The sequence below is a fragment of the Garra rufa genome, chromosome 12 (genome assembly GCF_049309525.1).
Source record: "Garra rufa chromosome 12, GarRuf1.0, whole genome shotgun sequence".
In the NCBI taxonomy this organism is placed as follows: Eukaryota; Metazoa; Chordata; class Actinopteri; order Cypriniformes; family Cyprinidae; genus Garra; species Garra rufa.
Window position 1 is genome coordinate 24,345,609 of NC_133372.1, and position 24,719 is coordinate 24,370,327.

Here is a 24,719-nt window from a genome sequence, read left to right on the forward strand (position 1 = left end):
GTCAAATTTGTACTAACCTAGCTGTTGGGTTAAATTTTTACACTAAATTTTTAACCCAAAAGTTGGGTTAGTCTGTATCACCCTAAAAAATACTGGGTTGTTTCAACCCGACTTTGGGTCAAATTTGGACTAATACAGCTGTTGTGTTGAATTTTTACATTCAATTTTTAACCCAAGAGTTGGGTTAGTCCGTATCACACACACACAAAAAAAAAAAATACTGGGTTGTTTCAACCCAACTTTGGGTCAGATTTGGACTAACCCATCTGTTGGGTTAAATTTTTACATTAAATTATTAACCCAAAAGTTGGGTTAGTCCGTATTTGACCAAAAGTTGGGTTAAAACAACCCAGCATTTTTTTAGAGTGATTTTATTATTAGGGCCCAAGCACTGATGGTGCGAGGACCCTATTGGAATCGTTTCTTCTTCTTCTTCTCTAGAATGAATTGCATTTCTGAGGGCCTAAACATGCTTGAAAACTCAATAAACTTTGCATACTCACCAAAAGTGGTGAACATTTAGATCTGATGTAGGTTTCAGAAGTGGGTGTGTCAAATTTTTTGCCTTTTTCAGGCGTTGTATTTTTAAATGAAGATCAACACCAAATATGGTCAGACTAATGTAAAGCCCTTTGTGATGTTAAATTGTGAAGATCTTGAGTTTTCGTTGAAGTGCATGTCTGTGGTGGCCTGACAAACATCGATTTTCGCCTTGAATGATACATGAAGTTGTTTTAACTGAGGCATACAATGTCCGATCTGCCCCAAACTTCACATGCTTGATCAGACTCCTAATCTGAAGAGATCTACATGCAATACACTGTTATAAACATAGCGCCACCTGCTGGAAACAGGAAATTATTTGTTTTACACTAACTTAAACATGCAAACATGGTTGGTAAGGGTCCTGGCCCAAAGACATCTAAAGGCTAATATTTAGTAATTATAGCGCCACCTGTTGGCAACAGAATGTCATGTTTTACACTAATTCAAACATACCATGTTCAATCTGTGCCAAACTTCATATGTTTGATCAAAGCACTGGCTTGAAAACATCTACATGTCAATATTCAGTTATAGTCATAGCGCCACCAGCTGGCAGCAGGAAGTTTGGCACATATAAATGACATATTCCTTTTATATTTACCACTTAAAATGCATATTGCTTACCGTTTACTGTTTTTCTAAAGCCTTTGGGTGCGAGGGCCCTCTCAACACTGTTTGCAGCTAATTTGTCTTAAATATTAAGTATCATTCATTTTGGGGAAAGTCGCACCACATAGCAACCTGAACTAAAGGGAATCACGTCATTAACCCACATTTTTTGTTTAACATAGCAATGTACCCATGATGTAAAACGCAGCACATTGCGATAGTCAGCTGTATCCTCCACAAACTAGCACTCAGAACAGGCTCGCAGATACTTAATTCGCCTAATTCCTTTAATGAATCAGGTGCTAAAATAACACCTAGTGTGCAAATTTATGCGCCACTATCAGGGGTCAGAATGCATTCTGTGAATTCCCCTTTAAGAAGTTTTGTAATGGTCACACAGGTCATGCTTTCCCAGGGTTTATGAACACAAAGTACAGAAGACTGCACAGCTGAGGCTAAATTTATGTGTCCCTTCTCTGAGTGAGTTTGTAGGATGATGCACATTATCATAAATTAAGAGCTTTGTACAGAGACCGCTAGTGGGGGAAGTGCTGCTCGTGGCTCTTTCCCCTAGTGCAAGATCAGCTTTGACATGTGTTTACTCCTCTACATAAATATTTAGGAACACAAAAATTCTCTCTGGCTCAAATCTTTTGCTCAACTCTTTGGTCAAGTCCCCCATGGGCCAGTGTCTATGTCTCAAACTGTTATCCATATTTATCAGTTCAGCCTGATTGCTTCTTTTGGCTTTCCAGCTTCTGTTTTGGACTGATCCACTGTTTCATAAGGAAGCTTAATTTCACCAAGAAATAAAAATATAAAAAGGCAATTGCAACTTTTTATCTCACAAATCAGCCTCATATTTGACCCTTCACAGGGTGTTTGATTGGCAGGCAAGCTGACCAATCATAATGCAGAATCTAATATTTTGTCCTAAAAATACAAACCTGTGGTTAAAACAAGATTCCTTTTGATGTTTATTCATGTTTATTTCATGCTCTAACTAGTAAAGAGATAGAGATGATTGGTTGACGTGCCTTTTGAGGCACTACATTGATCTGTCACTCCACATTAAAGAGCCACAAAACAGTATTTTGTTTGAATTTCCCCAAAAAAGGCCAAAATTTCACAGTTAAGACTTTGTTTCATACCAGAAGTAACCTGCTTTGCCGTTATAACACAGGCGCACTACCGCGCTGATGTGACCGAGCCCGACCCGAACCCGAGCATCCTTTCTAAATATCTGTCCGAACCCGGCCCGGCCCGTCGGGTACCGTCGGGCTCGGCTCGGGTATCCATCCTCTAATAAGAGCACGCTTGTTGGACATAGCAGTAACAGAACAGTAACTAAGGTGGGTGGGTCTTTGCAAAGGGTCAACTGCGAGTCTACATTTCACATTTCAGGGGTTTTGTGTAAAAAAAATAAAATGTAATTGTTTTTTTTTGTTTTTTGTTTTTTCTCACAGTTCCGAATTTTTTTCCTCACAGTTGTGAGTTTATATCTTTGTTTCCACCACAGAATTAAAAAAAATAATTAGTTAATTAAAGGTAATTGTGACTTTTATTTTCACAATTTAGACTTTTTTACATACAGTTGTGAGTTTGTCTCACAATTGTGACTTTTTCTCTCAGAATTCCAAGTTCCAATTCGTAATTGAAAAAAAGTTTTCTTGTTGCAATTCTGGTGTTTTTTCTTTCGAGTTTTTTTTTTTTTTTTTTTCAAAATAATAGATCATTGTAACTTTTTGTCTCACAATTTTAACTTTTCTTTTCAGAATTTCAAGTTTGTCTTGCTATTGTGAGTTATAATATCCTAATTGGGTAACACTTTATAATAACTATCCGTTATAACTAGTTAATAGATCATTAATAAACTGTTAGTTAATGAGTTATAAATGACTTGTTAAATAACAGTTAATAGTTTGTTAATTATTTATAACTATTCGTTATAACTAATAGACCATTAATAAACTGTTAGTTAATGACTTATAAATGACTTGTTAAATAACAGTTAATAGTTTATTAATTATTTATAAATGTGCCTTATAGATAGCCAATAGATAACTTACAAGCTGTTAGTTAACAAGTTATAAATTACTTGTTAACTGTATTTTAATGATTTATAACTATACCTAATAAATTAGTAATAAATCATGAACAAGCTGTTAGTAAATTACTTACTAAAGACTTGTTAAGTATCAGTTAATAGTTTATATATGTTATTGGGATGTTATTCTAAAGTTGCTACTATTCTTCGTTTTTAACTGTTAGTAAATGAGGAATAGTTGCAAATTTAGAATAACTTCCCAGTAACATACATAAGCTAATAACTAACACTTAACTAAAATATTAACTCACACTTTACAAATCAGTTGTTCATAGTTGTTCACGGTCGGGGACGAATGGCTGGTGGGTGGAAAAGGAAGAAATGGGTGTTTGGGATGCTAGGTGTGAACTGGAGAGGGAGAAGACATGCAAAGTCTGTTTTTCGCTTAGTCGAGAGAAGAAGAAGGAGAGATCAAGTGTCACTTATAGCTCACCATGTTAAAGTGGGATGGACAATAATAAGTGATGAGTGGCGAACTTATCGTAATGCTTTACCTCAGCTAGGTTACACCCATTTCACTGTCAATCACAGTGTGTCATATGTTGATACCCAAACAGGTGCACATACTCAGCACATAGAGAGGGCCTGGAGAATGGTTAAGGAAAATGTGTGGAGACTCAGGGGGAATCGTACAGAGCAGTTACTGGTAGACCATCTCAGAGTTATTGAATGGCATGAGTGGCTTGCCTGTAAGCATCACAAAGGGCCATTAGGAAGGATAATCCATGACATTGCTGTGATGTATGGACATGTACCTCTGAAATTCTGTTTATACAGTGTTTAGCACAAAAAGTGCCCAAACCTCATGGGTTTGTATTCTGTTGTATACTGCTGTTCTGCCATTAGTATGTGTGCTTCTATACATTAAACACAATGTTCAACATTTCATCTGTGGAGTTTCTTTGGTAAAATACAGTACCCCGAAAAGCCTATGGGTGGAATAAGGTTGAGGTACAAAAATTTCTGTAGCTTGAACTTGTTCCATCCATTTGCTGTTCTACAAAGTTTCACTGGTATTAGTAGATGGTTAACAAACGGATGAACAACTGATCTGTAAAGTGTGAGTTAATATGTTAGTTATTAGCTTATGTATGTTACTGGGACGTTATTCTTAAGTTGCAACTATTCCTCATTTACTAACAGTTAATAAACGAAGTTTATTAATGATCTATTAACTAGTTATAACGGATAGTTATAAATAATTAACAAACTATTAACTGTTATTTAACAAGTCATTTGTAACCCATTAACTAACAGTTTATTAATGATCTATTAACTAGTTATAACGGATAGTTATTATAAAGTGTTACCCATAATTGTGTCAACATATCACAATTTCTCTAAAATTCTGGCAATTTTGTTGTGCAATTTTTTATTATTATGATTTTCACAACAAAATTAAATAAATAAATAAAAGCTAAACTTTTTATAAAAAGAAAATAAAAAGAAAATTTTATCTCATAATTTTGACTTTTTTCTCATAATTGTTAGTCTTTTTTGTTTTGTTTTTTGTGTCTGAATTGTGAAATAAAATATTTTATGTGTCTGAATTGTCAGAAAAAAAGAGAATTGTCAGAAAAAAAAAAATATATATATATATTTTTTTTTTCTGACAATTCTGACTTTTTACCCTCAGTTATGAGTTTATATCTTTTTTCCACCACAGAATTAAAAAAATAAATAAATAAATTGTCTCACTATTGTAAGTTATAAACTCATAATTGTGAGTCGACATATCCTAAATCAGACTTTTTTATCCGAGTTTACACAATTCTGGCATTTTATATATCTTGCATTTATATCTTTCAATGTTTATTTTTTTTATAATAAATAAATAATACATTTTTTAAAAAAATATATAATTGCAACATTTTATTTCACAATTCAGACTTTTTTCTCACAAATGCAGGTTTGTCTCGCTATTGTGAGTTATAAATGCATATTTGTTAGACAACATATCACAATTTAGACTTTTTTCTTTAGAATTCTGAGTTTTCTCTGATATTCTGCCATTTTTTTCTTTTATAGCATTTACATCTTGCAATTTGATATTATTTATTTTATTTTATTTTTGGTTTCCACAACAACAACAAAAATTCTCACAATTCTTTGTGTGTGTTCATTACAGAATTAAAAAATAAAAATGGTAATTAAAATCTCACAATTCTGACTTTTTCCCCTCACAATTGTGATTTTATATATTTTTTTCCACAACAAAATTAAAAAAATAATTACATTTAGGTTTAATTTCAATCTCCTCTGTTGCATGATACTAATATCCAAATTCCAAGTTTGCCTCGCTATTGTAAGTTATAAACTCATAACTGTGAGTCAACCTATCGTAAATTAGACCTTTTTCCTCAGAATTTATATTTAAATTTCTCTCTTGCAATTTGTATCTGTTTTTTTTTATATACATAAATAAATAAAGAATAAAAAAAGACAATTGCAACTTTTTATCTCCCAATTCTTTTATCTACAGTTAATCTTGCAGCTGTGAGATAACATCTCACAGGTCGAAGAAAAGTCTTTCTGATTTTAGTTTAGTTTAGTTTATGTATTCTGTGGTAGAAACAACCTTCCATAGTTTCAGGAACCGATGTGGTGTTAATAATCAGACTACAGCTGAACTTTTGTAGCTGTGACTACCTGAAATTGAAAGTGAACTGCTGTGAGAAAGTCAAAGTACAGAGTAAGTCTCTTAATATAAGATTTGATCAGATTAACCAAATTAAGGGTTATGCAGATCACTCTTGACCTTATTGACTAAGCTTATCCTTACCTGTGATGTTAAATACACAATAACATTTTCACAGCCAATAAATGAGTTCTTAATCCAGGATCAGCGGAGGAAATGGCCGTCCCGCTGTTAAGCAACAAGAGGTAAATGCCGTTTTGTTCCATGTAAGTTGCCCACTGTTGATCAACTCAACAAGACTAATGGCTGAGACTGCTTTCATTTGCGAGATAGCCCTGTTTTTTTGAAGCAGGCGGACTGCAGGGCTGAATGGCATTGAGGTTAATTATGTTAGTAAGGTGCTATGTTTGTGGCACCCTGCAGATATCTTCCCTGTCGAAACTGCTCTCTTCCTGCCAGGCGGCTCACGTTACTACTGTCAGAACACTTAATTGCCTGGAGCACTTAATTAATTGGAGATCATAATTTCTGGTAATCGGGCATGTTTAACGTGGTCCCCCTTTCCCATCTTTCCTCCTGGACCTTTACTGCATGATTATTCAGATCTAGACAACTTGTTGGATGGAGGCTGGTTTAGATAAATGGCCAGGTCCCTATGGCCTGCTTCATTACTGCCTGATTTACTGCACACTCTCTCATGGAAAATATGGGGAGAAATGCAATCACTATTATGAGATTGCGCATTCCAGAGAATTTGATTTTATTACTTGGGTCAGTGAAAAATATGAGTGCCCACAAGATAGGAAAATTGTTGTAAAATTATAAAACATGGTTCTTTGAAATGTAGTCTCTACAGTGTTAGTTTCAGATGGTTTTGAAAAGTGTCTTCAAGGAAAGTTTATATAAATGACTCTAAAAAGGCTATGTTACCACCAAGCAAGATAATAACATTTTCCTGAATACTTGTGTGTGTGTGTGTGTGTGTGTGTGTGTGTGTGTGTGTGTGTGTGTGTGTGTGTGTGTGTGTGTATATATATATATATACACACACACACACACACACACACACACACACACATGTATTCAGGAAAATGTTATTGTCTTGCTTGGTGGTTGTAATTGTATCACATGCGCTTGTGGTACTTCTCCCAGCGAGTGTCATGGCAGAAGCCCAAATCCACTATAATTTTATAAATAATACTGTTTTTTTGTGTCACAGAAGGTAGTTTCAAGAGCTTTTCAGGTGAGAATGTACTTGTTTATAGTTCAAATGCGCAGTTTGTTAGTAAAGATAACATCTGAAATTTGCGTCTGTTTCTGAACATGTGCTCCAGGGCATCAATGGCTATTCAGCGCTCATGAACCCGCCAAAAGAGCAGATTTTCCTTGGCCAGATCTTCTGAAATTTACCACCGGCTCTGATGTCTCTATAGTGGGTAAACATGAGATATAATTCATTTTAGGTAAATCTAACGGGCAGTCTTTGGTCTCATTAAACTTTTATTTGTTTGCGACCAAATAGTTTTGGCAAAATCTCATCATGTTTATGTTCATTTAATGCAGTATATCAGAGCACAGTCTTTGTACATTTGACTGAATTGCCTAGTTGGCTGTTGTTGTTGTTTATTAAATATTATTATTCAATAAAAATATTTTATATAATAATAGTAGTATTTAAGAAAAGTGTTTAGTATTGAGAAACGTGTGTTCGTGATGAATTTAGTTACATTGTTCCACAATTAAATGTTTTTTCGAGTCAGCAGTAAACACTTTGACACTGAAAAAATTTCACACTATAAACGGAAGTTATTTTCACTTTTAACAACAGCTTGACGCAGCTAACAAATGCACTGAGCAGCGCTGTCATCAGAAATCACCCTTAACAGATGCAAGAATAGTAATCTTATGACAAAGATGATGCTTTCCTCAATGGATATTCAAACTAATGTTTTATTGTGAATATGAGATTGAGCTGAAGAATGAATGCTGTATCAGATGTAGATAATAAGCTCAGTCAATTTCTATCTTATAATACTCTACATAATACAGTGAACTTTTAATACAGCAATACAGTAAGTTTTCAATGAAGCAATTCAACTTTTCTTCATTACTAGTTCTGAAGTGATGTTTTTGAATTAGTAACAGAGGCTTGGGCTCAGCTGTTAAACTGTAAAACTGAGATGTTAATTTGTGGCAGAAGTAAGTAGTTCTGCACAAAGAAGAGGTTTTAAAAACACTGTTGCTATTTCTTAAAGTATGTATTTGCACATTCGTATAAATGCAATATCACACTCGTAGATGTGAAAAATGGCTGTATATCAGCATGCTGTGATTACCTGTGGTATCGTGCCTATGGCCGAATCACAGCTGTGGTGATATACAGGCATATCTCATGTTCTAATATCTCATTTTTATTCATCAAATATAAAAACCAGCATAGAAGTTGTTAGGCAATTCAGTCAAAAGAACAATGGCAGCGCTCTGATATACAAAATTACATTTACATAAAATATAACATGATGAGATTTTGCCCTTGGTCAAAACTATTTGCTCTGGAACAAATTATATATTAATGAGACCAAAGACTGCCCAATAGATTTATCCACAGCAAATTATAACTCATGTTTAACCACTATAGAGACATCAGAGCCAGCAAATTCCAGAAGAAATGGCTAAGGTAAGGCTGCTCTCAACAAAGTCTAAACAAGTATGACACAAATCAGTATTTTATGGTTTTGGGCTTCGCCATGACATACGCTGTAAGAAATACCGCAAACAGAGCGATGCAAACAGTGAAACGGATGGAGTTCCAATAACACTAGAATATCACACACCTCTTAGCCAATCAGATTTGAGGAACAGATGAATTTTTACCTGGTCCCACATTGTACAACACATTATTCAAAGATCCCCTGATATAGGCTAAAATATGTGACCCTGGACCACAAAATCATTGATTTTTCTTTTATGCCTAAAATCATTAGGATATTAAGTAAAGATCATGTTCCATGAAGATATTTATTACATTTTCTACGGTAATTATATCAAAACGTAATTTTTGATTAATAATATCAAAAATGATTTTCTCAATATTTTTTATTTTTTTTGCACCCTCAGATTCCAGATTTTCAAATAGTTGTATCTCGGCCAAATACTGTCCTATCAACCATACACAAATGGAAAGCACATTTATTCAGCTTTTAGATGATGTATACATTTCAATAAAAAATAAAAAAAATAAAAAAAACCTTATGACTGGTTTTGTAGTCCAGGGTCACATATATTAAGTATTTCTAATATGTCTGCTGTAATTATGACAGAGCTACTTCTATTATCAGAAACTGGGAATATTAATCTAATTAATTTAATTGAACACATTTTGTGAATTCAGAATTTTCAAAAACCTGCAGTTTTTCAACAAAGAGACCTGTGTGTGCTAATATAAAGGAGCCTATACTGTATTGTGGAACTACAAAGGCTATTTTTTTTTTCGGGCTTTGCCGAGACATTTTCCCAGGGTGGCCCAGTGAGGGTACATTTTGCCACGTTCAGCGGAGGCTTCTGGTAACAGATGTCCTCTGTTGCATGATACCAGCATCCCGTCGGCCAGACTGTGCCACAGTGCAAGTTTCCACCCACTTGGCTGGGCCAACAGTCATGTCTGTCATTGTTCTGGAGGAAGGTGATGACACACTAGAGTTTGAAAACAAAGCTCCTCAGCAACAATTACACGTGCTCACAATAAGTTCAAGCAGGGTTTATTGACTGAGGAAGGTAAGATGCCATAAGTCAATTTTTATTAGAATTACCAGAGCACTAAAGATCACAAAGGGAATTAATGTCTTGGAGCTTTCTTTTATATCCTGTCTGCCCCGTGTGATTGCAAGTGACATTGCTTCCCACCTTGCCTTCAGCCCAAGCTGATAGATGTAAAGGGTAGGGAACAGGCAGAAACTCACACCAACACCTTTCTAGAGCTGCCCTCACACCGGCTCGGCTGGCGTACGTCTTGAAAGAGTTAGCGCTGCCCACGCTCACCTATCACGCTGAAGTACAGAGGGTGATGAAGACAGGTGAATCCACCCTGCTTGTTTTGCTTGATGTTAGAAGTACAGCAGCAAAGCATACGTTCGAAGCTCTCTGCCGTCTACTGCTATGAAATATTCATATCTGTCTGCATTAGCATTAGCAAGCTACTAATTGAGTTCTGTGTATTCAGACATGATTAACTGGCTGGCATTCCTCAAAGGAGAGACCCAATTAGATAGCACTTGCATGAATTGCCTTGCAACTTCCCTCCTCGCGCTGTTGTCCCTGTTTGTGTGTGTGGTTGCGTTGTGTGTATCTGTGAAGCAGGTTACAGTGCTTAATTTTCATTTACTTGCATGTCTCTCCTGTAATGTAGATGTAACCAGGCAAAACATATGACAATTTGAAGCCTGTTTTGTAGCTGTTTTGTCAAACTTGCATCACTTCCTCCACAGGAGAAAAATATGTGACCCCAAGCTGACCTGATGGAGTGTCACGTCAAGTGCGCCTGCTGTATTTTGGCTCTGTTATAAGATGAATCTGGTGCCATGTGTCCACAGCAGTCACATTTTGCTTTTGAGAAGATGTTAAGGTGGGCAGACAGCATGAATACAGTTAGGGAAAAGAAATGAAAACAGCAGGGGAATAGACAAGATTCAGAATTAGTGACATGATGCTCATTTTTTGTCCAGATGTATTAATTTATTCAAAAATACAAAGGACTAGTTCACCAAAAAATTAAAATTCTGTAATTAATTGCTCACCCTAATGTCGTTCCAAACTCATAAAACTTTTTCATCTTCGGAACACAAATAAAAATATTTTTAATGAAATTCGAGCGCTTTCTGACCCTGCATAGACAGCAATGCAACTATCACATTCAAGGCCCAGAAAGGTAGTAAGGACATTATTTAAGTAGTCCATGTGACATCTATGGTTAAACGTTAATTTTATAAAGTTACAGAAATACTTATCTGTACTACGATTAGTCACGATTAATCAATTCGAAAAGCATACTATGTGTGTGTACAGCGTATTTATTTATTATGTATATATAAAAACACAAACATACATGTATATATAAATACACACACACATATATGTATATATACATTATAAATATACACAGTACACACACATATAGTATGCAAACATAAACTTTTTTAAATCGATTAATCGCGATTAATCGTTTTGCAGCTGTAGTTTAAAGGCATATGAAACCAACATGAATACAACAAGTATATTTCTAAGAACTTGCCCTGTGTACTTCCGACTAAACTTATTTATAAAAGAAGAAGATTGCTTTTCTTCACCAAGGACACTTTTTTTTTTCGATTGCCCTGCATCCGAATCTTTTACTCATATTTACTTTGATGTGGATGAAATGGATGAATAGAAGTGCGAGTATGGTTCCAAATGAGATTGATTTTAAAATGAATTCCACACTGAAAGACTTTTAAGAAATACTGGGATATTCTACAGTAACAGTGAAACCTTCTGAGGTAACTGCCACAGTGAAGTCAGTACAGGAATGTGTCTGAAATGTAATGGCGGGGTAATGTCTTGGGAAAAGACGTTGAGAGTTCTTGGCTCAGTGCCTCTGCATTCATATCCAATCCCCTGTAGCTCTCTTTCCTTTAACTCTCTTTATTTAAGTAGCTCAAAAGAGAGTTTCCCTGAGCACCTCACAGTCCCAGGGATCCAAAGCGGCAGTTTGGTTCTAGTCTGGTTTTTAGTGCTAAGGACCTTCTGTCGACCTGTCACATATTACCATCTATCAAGACGAGTTAAAGCAGTCGCCCTTACTCTCAAGCACTGTGTGTATGCCTGTAATCTTTATGGCTGATCATTTAATGCATTTTCTTAATTTAAAAAGTATATATATATATATATATATATATATATATATATATATATATATATATATATATATATATACTACAGTAAATATACCAAAAGGTAATTTTTTATTAGTAATATACATTGCTAAGAACTTCATTTGGACAACTTTAAAGGCAATTTTCTCAATATTTAGATTTGTTTGCACCCTTCGATTGTAGATTTTCAAATAGTTGTATCTCAGCCAAATATTGTCCTATCATACAAATCAAACATCAATAAAAAGCTTATTTATTCAGCTTTCGGGTGATGTATAAATCTCAATTTCATAAAATTGACCCTTATGACTGGTTTTGTGGTCCAGGGTCACATATGATTAAAACATTGTGAAGTTATTCATGTCTTCTGACCCATATATAAAGGCCAAACCACATTTACCAAGATGTATATGTGTTATGTATATTAATCATGCAGTTAATTAACTTACAATTTGTAATAAAATGACAGCCCTAGTAATTTTACATACACACCCACATATTTTTAGTCAATGATTCATCTATTCAAAGCAGCCTACTGACCTTTGACCCCTCAGCTACAGTCAGTGAGTTCATAGTTTTCTTTGGTTTTTCTAAATATAAATTCATCTCATAATCTGATGATCTTGATCCTCACAAGTTTTTTTTTTTTTCAGGGGCGTCTGTATATTATCACATCACAGACAGGTGCTCTAATGTGAAGTTGTCATACGTACATGAATAAAAAATGAATTTTGGCGCTGACAGATAATCAAAAAGTTTTATGTGAAATACTGCATGATATATTTATAACAACTTAAGTATTAAGTATTGAAGCCATTTTGGTTTTAAAAGTATTTAGATTTGAGAAGATATGTGGATACAGTTTCTAAGGTAAATGCAGTTGGCAGAGTGACATTGAAGGGTACAGGTGTTTTAATATTCTGTGCAAAACAAATCCATGCCGCCAAGCTAACTGAGAATCATGTAAAATTGATAAAGCCTCTTACCAAAGAAGACATCCAGTAACTTCAGAGTGTTTTGCTTTAATACACACAGAGCGCCGTGAATTGGCAGTTGATGCTTACGGTATACTTACAGCGCATGCGATTTTCCTTCATCATTTCACTTTCTTGTATTCCATCCTTGTCCAGACAGTCTGTTTTCTGTTTTATTGAGACCGGTCTTCAAATGAGTATCATCATTTGTCAAATGCAAAGCATTTTAGTCGTTCTTATGTCCAGTTGTCCTGTTAGGGCATAGTGTGTTGTATTCAGAGTTTAGCTGTGCTGCACCCACAAAAAGACGAGTGGCTGCGAGAAAGAGAGCACTTTGTCAGGAAATTGAAAAAGCAACAAGGGAAAGAAGAGGCTACAATTGACTTCAGTGCTCTCCACTCACCCTTTCGTTCAGAAAGAGGCTGTCTGACCTAAATTCATTCTACCTCATCTGCCTAGACGTTTGTTTAGCCTTCTGGGCAAACACTTAGAGAAATGTATGAAGCTGGAAAAAAAGAGGAATATATGTGAATACATTAGATTCAGGCAGCGGAGAAGAGTAAACTTAGAGCATGAGTAGACGTTTAGTGCCCTCTAGTGGCTCTGCAAGCTGTTATTCTTCCACCAGAGAAGCCATTAGCGGTGCTCCTTGCAGATTTTCCTAAACCATCTTTGAAAGTTATTACCGGACAGTAAATCCACAGCATGTAAATCAAAACTGCTTTGACGTCAACATAAAAGCTGCAGCGAACTGAAAAGCTGTGCTGGGGAAGGGTGGTCTGACTGACCCAGACTTCACTCTCACGCTGTTCGTACGATGACTCTGGCACAACGTATTGTGTGAAATCTGCTCTGAAGTGTGAAAGCGGACTGTTTTTGAATGTTCTTTCAGAAAACTGTAAGCAGCAGGGATCCTGTGTGGTTCAAGTCCTTTAGAAAAGCGCAAAGTCTCAGGTTAAACATTAGACTGTGTTCCTGAAGGCTATATACAGACTGTCTGTCTTTCTATAGTTTCCCCTCCCCCTCTTCCTCGCCTCAGAGTTATGAGACGAGCCTCAAGGGTTCTCAGCGGCAAGCTTATTAAAGGCTTTATCCGTTTCCAGGATTTGCAGAGGATTGTGGAACGGACATTGTTTGTACACAAGTGTTGCTCTGGGAAATAATGTTAATTTCTGTTATGCTCGTGAAAGAAATGACACAAATTAGAAACTTGTGTACCTACGGCCTTCTTGAGTCTTGGCGATCCCTCTGCAGTCAGTCTTCTCTGGCAGACTGTTCTAAAGCTGACTTGATCTAAGAATGACGAGCGGATCGTAGGAGCTCAGGGTCAAGGCCAAGTCCTTTGACCCCCACCTCAGCTTGTTGGTGAACCGAGAGCATGGGAAATGATCCCGGTGCACAGGCAGTGCAAACAGGATTTGGCTGTGTTGATACATGGGACTCTTTCCAGTAAATTCTGTCCATGCAGCTGAAAACTTTATATACTACAGATCTGTTCCAAGTGATGGATATATTCATAACTGACGGATTTGTAACACTGTACAGTACATTGGCAGGAACACCATGTGTCACATAACTGCCATTCCTTACACGAAGTGCACGGAAGACTGTTGATTTCGAGATTTTGACTATTAGCTAAGCAGGATGCTAAAAAAAAAAGCCTAGGCCACACAAATATCGCTTATCAATACTTTCTAGCAATAAATAAAATATGATTATTTAAAACATTTTTCTCATTTTAACCTGGATAAATCTGGATAAACCTGGAATTTAGTCAGAATTTCAAGATATAAACAGGCAATTATGACTTTTTTTTCCTCAGATTTGCATGATATAAACTTGCAATTACAAGTTATAAAATCTGAATTGTGAGATACACTCTTAAAAATAAAGGTGCTTTAAAAGGTTCTTCGCAGCAATGCCATAGAAGAACCATTTTTGGCTCCACAAAGAACCATTCAGTCAAAGGTTCTTTGAAGAACCATCTCTTTCTTACCTTTTTATAATCTGAAGAACCTTCTTTCGCCCCAAAGAACCTTTTGTACAACAGAAAGGTTCTTCAGATGTTAAACGTTCTTTATGGACCCATTTAGACAAAAAACGTTCTTCTATGGCATCATGAAGCACCTTTATTTTTAAGAGTGTAGAAGTCTCACTTTATCCTCCAATATGAATAAATCTGGATAAACCTGGTGAATGCAGTTAAAATTTCATAGTTTTCATTTGATTGAACAGCCCTGTAGTATGAAGGCCTGTTTCCACCACTGAATAAAAATAAAAAAAGAGGTAATTGCAACTTTATCTTACAATTCTGACTTTTTTTCACAATTGCGAGTTTATATCTTGCAATACCGACTTTTTAATGAGAACTGAATGATACAAACTTGCAATTCTGACTTTTTTTCTCAGATTTGCATGATATAAACTCATAATTACAAATTTTAAAATCAGAATAGCAAGATACAAAAAAGTCAAAATTGCGGGATATGAAGTCAGAATTGCAAAATACAAATTTGCAATTGACTTTTTGTCTCAGAACAGCGTGTTTGTATCCAGCAACTCTTTTTTTCCTTTTTTTTTCCTGCAATTGTTATAATTGCTTCTGTGCATTGAGTTATAAAGTTCAGTTCGAAAAAAAGGACTGATATTTTCTCAGAATTGTGAGTTTGTATCTTACGTAAGAATTTTAAGAAAAAAAGCCACAATTGCAAGATATAAACTTGTAATTCTGAGAAAAAAGTAAAAATTGCAAGATATAAACTTGTAATTCTGAGAAAAAAAGTCACAATTGCCTGTTTATATCTCGCAATTCTGACTTTATTACTGACAGTTGTAAGTTTATATCTCACAGTTCTGAGAAAAAAATCTGAATTCCAAAATAATAAGTGGCAATTACCTAATATTTCATACACCACTTGCAAATATGTGAATGGAATAGAATTGTAAGATTTATTCATTTATTTTTAAAGAATGATTTCACCTATTTTTTCACCCTCTTGCATCATTCCAAGCCATTTCAAACCTCTATGACTTACTTTTTAAGTTTTTATTCACCAATAATGTTGGCTGCCAACTTGGCTCTCCTACACATGCAGGCTTGGAACAATATATAGGAGAGTAAGCAGTGACAAAATGTGTATTTTTGATTAACCATTCCTTTAATGTGAAGTCAGAGTTATTGCGGGTTCTCAGTTTCTTTTACTTTGGATGCAATAAAACAAGTTTTTTTGTTTTGTTTTGTTTTTTATTGGCAGAAACAGGCTTCTATGCTGTAGTGGTAATGTACTGATTAAAAATATGCATACAATTAATATGTTTAGAAGTAGGTAAAAATGTCCCTGGAAATCAATTTACGGTGGCAAATGTCACCCCTTAATGGAAGATTTCTGTCAGGAATATGAAAAATTTCAATCAGTTGTCCACTTTAGGCCTAGATAACCAGCCAAGAAACTGCATCAGCACAAAAACACCCTCTACAAATTATCATCAAATCATCATTATCAACCAAATTCCAGAAAATATAGATATCCTTTTTTGTCATTATCTCACAGCTCTAGTGTGAGCGGATATCCACAATCATAACTGTCAGCCCTAATCATAAGGGCTCGTTGGCACGGCAAACGTAATGGCTTACAGTGTTGCCACACATGCACACAGGCCTGGAAGTCTGTGTTTGAAAACAGTGCTGAGTGGCTGTGCCAAAGAGACAGGCAGCCAAAGAGGACAGCTGTAGCCTGGAGTACTTACACACACTGAGATGTGTCTGGGCGACCGAATCCCGAATGGAGAAATCCAGGAAATATTTGTGCATCATAGCCTCTCATGCGAAGACAGTCTCACACACATGCTTTCAAAGAGAAAGTCATCCTATAATTGATCACACACAGATGATTTCACCATCCTTTGCTGTAATTGCTTGGCTGGAGGGGAGGGAGGGGGATAGAAGATTCTTTTATATGAAATATCGAAATAACAAATCCAGGGCTCGGGGTGGACATTAAGAAGAGGAATGTGAGCGAAAAGTCATCAGCTGGCCCGCGGCCCGGTATCCGTGGCTGAGGAAAAGCCTGCAGTCATCAGAAAGTGGACGTATTTACTGCTGCGCCTCTCGCAGAACGAAAGCGAGAGTGAAAAATGACTTTGTTTGTGAATCAGAGAGTAGCTAATCAGATCTCACTCTCATTCCATTGCTCACTATATATACTTTATATCAGAACCTCCCCTCTTTTCCCTCAGGCATTTGAGGACAGAGATACACTTGTGACAGCCATTGGGATGCACACATTATCTTTCGGAAATCCATTAAATCTTGATAGATAACGGATACTTTAAAGGGTCTATTCGGCCAAAATGTAAATTCTGTCATCATTTACTCACCCTAGTTCCAAACCTGTTTGACTTCGTTTCCTACGAGGAACACTAAAGCAGTTATCTATCAGAATGCCTAAGCAGCTGTTTTTCATATGATGAATGTTAAAAGCTTAGATCACCCCAAAATTTTAATTCTGTCATTATTTACTCACTCTCAAGACTTTCATTCATCTTCCAAACACAAATGAAGATCATTTTAGGGTGTCGTTCACACTTGTCATGTTTGAGTTTGATTAAAACGAACTCTGGTGCGATTGCTCTTTTAGTGCAGTTCATTTAAGTAAGTGTGAACGCTGCCAACTGAACCCTGGTGCGCACAAAACAAGCGGACCGAGACTGCTAAAAAATGGGTCTTGGTCCACTTAAACAAAATGAGCAGAGGGCAAACGTGGAGCAATGAGGAGGTACTTTTTATGAGCCTTGTGAGTTTGCAGGTGGTGAAAATAAAATCATATGCACGCAATAATGAGCGTGCTTCGTCCAGTAGATGTATTCGACTTAAATCGGCGATCAGCAGACCGATCAGTGAATGGGTACTTTGATGTCGAAGTCGAATGCACCTTTTCCTTTTGTTTTGGGTGTTCCGCCACGATATATATATATATGGTCATTGGTCATTCTGACCAAACAGGTTGTGAAAAAATCATTATGTCTTTAGGTTTTAGTGTCTTTAGGTTCGCTGTCAAAAATGCCAGTGTGAACGCTAAGCGGACCAGGACCAAATGTATCATTTTGCTTTTTGGTCCGTACCAAACGAACCGAACTACAAGTGTGAACACAGCCTTAATGAAACCTGAAATGTTTGTCCATCAGTTTCACCAAAACTTGAATGCATCATTAAAAATATGAGATGGATCGAAGTCGTATGGGGTTGAGTAATCGAATGCTTTTCATTTTTGGGTAGACGAAGCCATTAACAGTGACAAACGGCCTTTAAAGGGTTAATTCACCCAAAAATAAAAATTAGCCCATTATTTACTCACCCTCAAGGAATTCTAGGTGTATATGACTTCCTTCTTCAGATGAATCCAATCAGATAATTGATAATTGATAATCAATTATCCTGGCATTTCAAACCTTTAGAATGGCATGGGCAGGTGTTTCTCTTCATCAGTCCAAAACAAGTCTAATAAAGTGCATCCAGGTCCAGGGGGTAAAAAAAAGCCTCCTGTAGCAAATCAATGCATTTGTGTAAGAAAAATACCCAGATTTAAAAGGTAATAATTACTTTTTTTCTAGCTTGCGGCAGTCCACATGCGCCTCTCAGAACTGACGAACACAAATGCACCGTGAGGAGATCAAAATAAAACAACGGTCACAAATTAGAAGTACAAAACAAGGATTTGTAAAGACAAATGTCAGAGGATTTCAATATTAGCCAATAAGGGACTGGTTTTCCTTTGCTAAAGTAAGGAAACTTTGCTTCCTTTGCTGTTGTAAACAAACGTTGGTTTGTGCGAGACTCAACCTCACATGCGCAATGACAACGTCATATTTTATTTGCCTGGAAGGGCTTCTATGTAGGACCAGTTGGCGCAAGCTAGATCAAAGTGATTATTAAGTTTTAAATATGGATATTTTTCTTACAAAAATGCATTGATTCAATACACCTTTTATTATGGATGGATGCACTTTGTTGGATTGTTTTGGACTGTTGATGGGAAACACCCACCTATGCCATTCTAAAGCTTGGAAGTGCCAGGGTAATTTTAATAGAACTCCGATTGGATGTGTCTGAAAGAAGGAAGTCATGTACACCTAGAATGCCTGGAGGGTGAGTAAATAATGGGCTAATTTTAATTTTTGGGTGAACTATCCCTTTAAGAACAGTAATGGAAATAAATTAGTCCTTTAGAAGAAAGTAAGTCAAATGGGTTTGAAATGACTTGGGAGTGAGTAAATTATGACAGAACTTTCATTTTTGGGTGAACTATGCCTTTAAGGTCTGTGTATGTATGCGTGTGTGCGTGTTTGTGAGATGGTTCTTCAATGAAAAAGTAAGGAAGGTAGAAATGGAAAAGTTTGTTTTGTTTTATATCTTTGTACTTTGTATTGTAAATCAAGCATATCTTCACTTTAGTTTGAGGTCGAAGGTTATTACGACTGCCAAGCCACATCTCTCACTATCACAGCTTGAATTATTTGCTTATATAAATCTATCTCAGTTGCCTTTTTTCTACAGTTTGCTTTGGCTGAGCACAAGCGTTATGTAAGATCTTTGTTTCTCTGTTTGATTTTAGAACACCCTGGAGACCTGCAACATATGTAGTAAGCCCATAATGGAGCGTATCCTGCGGGCGACTGGGAAGGCCTATCATCCCCAGTGCTTCACCTGTGTGGTCTGCCATCGGAGTCTGGACGGCATTCCCTTCACTGTGGACGCCTCCAACCACATCCACTGCATCGAAGACTTCCACAAGTATGAGCAGAAACACAATTATGCTTCGTATTTCCATATACCACATGCAGGGATAACATGTTGTTATTTTAATCTCAATTACATAAAATATTTAAAGCTATTTTCGGGTTCAAATATCACATACAAAACAATTCAAGCTCTTATTTACAGGAAATATGACTTTTAAGTAGTCTGTTCAGCTTTTGTGTATGGATTAAGGAATTGAAAGGTTTCAGAAGGAATGTGGGATTGTGAGAATATGATCATAACAGAAATGCTATTGTGTCGAGGAACAGTTGGGCTGTACCTGGATTGTACTCATTGTTACTATTGTGGTATAATTAGGCCACCATCTGCTAAACTTCCCCCATTTTGCTGTTTGTTGGTGAAACCCAATGAAGAAGTGAATCACCTGACCGTTTAGCTTTGTGTACACATACTCACCTCGTCTCTCTCTGTTCCTGTCCTATGTTCTCAAATTGCTGAACACACAAATAGATTCATTGTGAAGCTTTCTAAAACATGTGTCTTTGAAATAAGTTCCACATAGTAGAAATATTACTTTATTTATGGTTGATCATCTGTCCATTTGGATTAGAGTAATATGTGACCCTGGACCACAAAACCAGTCTTAAGTCGCTGGGGTATATTTGTAGCAATAGCCAAAAATACATTGTATGGGTCAAAATTTTAGATTTTTCTTTTATGCCAAAAATCATTAGGAAATTAAGTAAAGATCATGTTCCATGATGATTCTTTGTAAAATTCCTACTGTAAATATATCAAAATGTAATTTTTGATTAGTAATATGCATTGTTAAGAACCTAATTTGGACAACTTTAAAGGTGATTTTCTCAATATTTTGATTTTTTTGCACCTTCAGATTCCTGATATTCAAATTGATGTATCTCGACCAAATATTGTCCTATCCTAACAAACCATACATATGATGTATACATCTCAGTTTTGTAAAATTTAACCTTATGACTGGTTTTGTGGTCCAGGGTCACATATTTCATACACCATTCTCAACTATGTGAATAGAATAGAATTGTAAGGTTTATTCATTTATTTTTAAAGAATTATTTCACCTATTTTTTCACCCTCTTGCATCATTCCAAACCATTTCAAACCTGTATGACTTATTTTTTAAGCTTTTATTCACTGATAATCTTGACTGCCAAATTGGCTCTCCTACACATGCAGGCTTGGAACAATATAAAGGAGAGTAAGCAGTGACAAAAAAATTATTTATGATGAATGGACTCTTTAATGCGAAGTCAGAGTTATCGCGGGTGCTCAATGACTAATCTTGATTCCTTTGCTTTGAATGCCATAAAACAAGTTTGTATCTTTAAATTAACAAATGTTATAGAGCAAAGGTGCCCACATTTTACTATGAAGATCCCAAAATTTAAACTTAGGCCCAAAAAAACAGGCTCATTGGAAATACGTGGCTCTACATACATTTCTGCAACACCGTAATTGCTGCACGTTTTGCACCAGTTTTAAAAAATGAAATGTCCAGAGAGTGGTTCTAAAACACACTTTCAATACGTGACTATGGCACATTTCTATTATGTTGGTTGCTGTGTCTCTTTTTTACACTGCTTGAGGTACATTTTGTGGCTGCTCTATCATGTTGGAAATATCCCCTACACCAAACCCAACCCTAAACCTGCCCAATAGTGTTAACAAATGCAAAAGTGATATAAAAACACATTTGTTGATGCAGCCGTGCTATTTTAACTTCCTTATGCAGTTCTGAGCTGTTTTGTCGAAATGTAGTTTCACAAGGTTTATACTGAAGATCTTCATCACTCAAGTGCAATGCTGTATTGCGTGAGCTACCAAGGAAACCTACTGAATTAGAAAACTCATGCGTATGAAGCTGTATATGTGAAGACAACATTCAAAAGTATCAGTTTTCAAATCGTGCAGGATGTTAAAATAGTTATGAAGCCATAATATAACATTCTGCAAGTAACTGTGTGAAAATGAAGCTTTATTAATCAAACTCTTTATCTATAAATCATACTTTTTGTGAAAAGGAATAAAAATTGTCAGAGTTTTGCTGCCTCTAATGTGCAGTGATATTTAGTTTTGCAAAAGGGTATATAAAGGCACGTATTCACAATAAGCCTATGTTGCAAAATAAATGTTGCATCCTATCTAACTACACTAGCACTCAAAAGTTTGTATCGATAGGATTTTTAAAAATGTATTTATATTTTTCCAATTCTTTTATGCTCACCAAAGCTGCATTTATTTGACCACAAAAAATACAGTTAAAAAAAACGATAATAATAACAATAAATGTTATTATAATTGAAAATAACAATTTTCTATGTTAATACGTTTTAAAATGTAATTTATCCCAGTGATGGAAAAACCTGGAAATCTGGATTTTCAGCAACCGTTACTGCAGTCTTCATTGTCACATGATCCTTTTGAAGTCATGCTAACATGCTCATTTAATGCTAAAAAAAAAATGCAGTTAAATTGCTTTATATTTTTTGGAAACCAAAATGTAAAGTTCAAAAGATCAGCATTTATTTTAATTTATTTCGATTTTTTTCTATAATAATGTCTTATAAATGAATAAAAAATGTCTTTAATTTCACTTTCGATCAATTTAATATGTCTTTGCTAAATAGAAGTATTAATTTAATAAAAAAAAATCTTACTGTCCTTTAACTTTTAAGTAATAGTGAATATTATTATTATATTATATTATATTATATTATATTATATTATATTATATTATATTATATTATATTATATTATATTATATTATATTATACTGCTCTCCAAAGGCAAAGCGCAGTAACTACGCATTTGGTCAAAATTGAGTTAAGGCTTAAAATGGACTGTTTTGTCTTGTGGCAAAGTCTCCTGGTTCAATTTTGTCCCAGAGAAACGAGAGTGTTTCAGAGAAACAAGAGTGCCAACATGTTTGACTAGCTGGCGTAAAAACTTTAAAGGCATTTTTCTCAGTTTCAGTGTAGGCGTAGTTACTGCACTCTGCCTTTGGAGGGCAGTATATTATAAATCGATAAAAAAAACAACTAATAAATTTTAAAAAATTCTGAAATTAATTGCAATTAATCGCAATTGAAGTGCACGTGTACAGTAATAATGGCTGACAGCACAGGTAAATTGGTTTTTACTGACATGGCCTGACAACATCTGACCACAGTTCACTGTTGTTCTACTGAAGCTTCCTCATCACCTGTTCCTTTCCTGCGGTTGTTTGACTAGGGCTAGGACTGAAGTGAATTTGAAATGCGAGTTTGATGTGGTCGTAAAGATGTTCTGCAACTAAACACACTTCTTGTCAAGAAAAAAGAGACAGAAGCAGCGGTTGTGAGTGGGGTTGGCCAACCCTAGCCCCACCCCTGCGTTAAACATTTTTAACGCTGTTAAACTGGAAAAATTAATCACCTGCAGTAACACGCTCATTTTGACAGCACTAATAATATCACATTATATTATATATTTATTTTTGTTCTAATCAAATTCACTTGTATCAAAGGTCATCACAAGCCAACTTTGAGCATCTGTCTTGACTGTTTTTTCTTCTCTTTTTCAAGGAAATTTGCCCCTCGTTGCTCTGTGTGTAACGATGCTATAATGCCAGCACCTGGCCAGGAGGAGACTGTGCGTATTGTGGCTTTAGACCGCGACTTCCATGTGCAGTGTTATCGCTGTGAGGTGAGTGGTTAAAAATTCCTAGAAGTTTTTTAGACGTTTTTGTCCTTCCTTAAACATAGTTTTGTGTGTCCTCTCTATAGGATTGTGGCTGTCTTCTTTCTGAGGGAGACAACCAGGGTTGCTACCCTCTGGATGGCCACGTTCTCTGCAAAAACTGCAACACCAGTCGCATCCAGGCCCTCACTGCCAAGGCTACGACTGACCTCTGAGTAACACACATATCTACATGCAGGTCCCTAATATCCCTGCGCTCATCAAATCCTGAGAAACACCATATCCTGTCACATCACTGCACACGAATATTTATGCTCAAGACAAATGCACATGTACACATAAAGCTGTCATTCCACTTAAGGGGCCATGACTTGTCTTGCCGCTCATGCACCTCCACACACTGTGCCTTGTATTAAACTTGCACTCATTTATTCTGTCCAACCATTTTTATTAGCAGATATGTATTCGCAAGGGCTCGCTAGACCTGCTTGTAAACACGTATACGTGTCAGCCTTAACATATAGAGCAAAACTGTTAGATTCTAACTAAGCTGTTCAATTGGGAAACATCATAGAATCATCTCTAAAAAGGGACCATGCTGTACGATCGCTATGTATTCCAGTATGTATCCAACCTACGGCTATTGCAATCCATCCCAAAGGCAAAATTGATTAAAATACACTTTCACATAGAGCTATTTGAAAACACCATCAAGTATACATGCTCTGCAATGGCTTCAGCAAATAATGCAGATACAAAAATAATTAGCTTGGTAAACATATTTTTATTCTTCTTATGGCGGCTGTGAAATTGGAGGTTTCATGTTTGCTAAGGTACACAAGTCAATATAGAAAAACCTGGACCTTCACCTTGACTCATGCATCACACCTGCCTCATCAGTATGTTTTTTGTGTACATACTATACAGGTGTATGTTTGTGAATGCGTAACCTTTCGAATTAATTTCTGAATTCGCCCTTTGAGATGAAAGTTACCAAAGAGCTACGTTTACCTTTCTCTGGGACAGCGTGTATGTATATTATTGTATGCTTATGAAATCGAATGGGAAGAGAATTTTATCATTTAAGGACTGTGAATGACCTTCAGTAGCTCAGAAGCCTAAATACATTGTGGTTCATTCAGTGCGGTTTCCTGTTTCTTCCTCAGTGTACCGCTTCAGTTCACATGAATTTAGCAAGAAATATTCTGCGCTTGAAGCTTTTTTTGTGGTTTGGTGTTATATTTTTTTTTTCGAATTACGCTCAGTTATCTCATTTATTTGTATATCATGAGTGAAAATGGTGAAAAGGTCTAGGGATAAAATATATGTATTTAGATATGCACAGTGAATTGTGCAATAATGTCACGGCAGATTGAGAATCGTTTGGTATTAAAGGGATAATTCACCTAAAAATTATAATTCTGTCAGTATTTACTTAACTGTGTTGTTCTAAACCCGTAAA

General features: G+C 35.9%; 1 protein-coding gene across 1 annotated transcript in view; it reads left to right on the forward strand.

Annotated features, from left to right (window-relative positions):
- The window catches only part of lpp (LIM domain containing preferred translocation partner in lipoma), a 263,077-nt gene extending 239,306 nt beyond the window's left edge, over positions 1-23,771 (forward strand). The window contains exons 9-11 of the mRNA XM_073851395.1: positions 19,392-19,570; positions 23,143-23,263; positions 23,344-23,771. Of these exons, the coding sequence (XP_073707496.1) occupies positions 19,392-19,570; positions 23,143-23,263; positions 23,344-23,472 (429 nt within the window). The 3' untranslated portion in view covers positions 23,473-23,771. The remainder of the gene's footprint in view (positions 1-19,391; positions 19,571-23,142; positions 23,264-23,343) is intronic.
- The last annotated feature ends 948 nt before the right edge of the window (positions 23,772-24,719 follow it).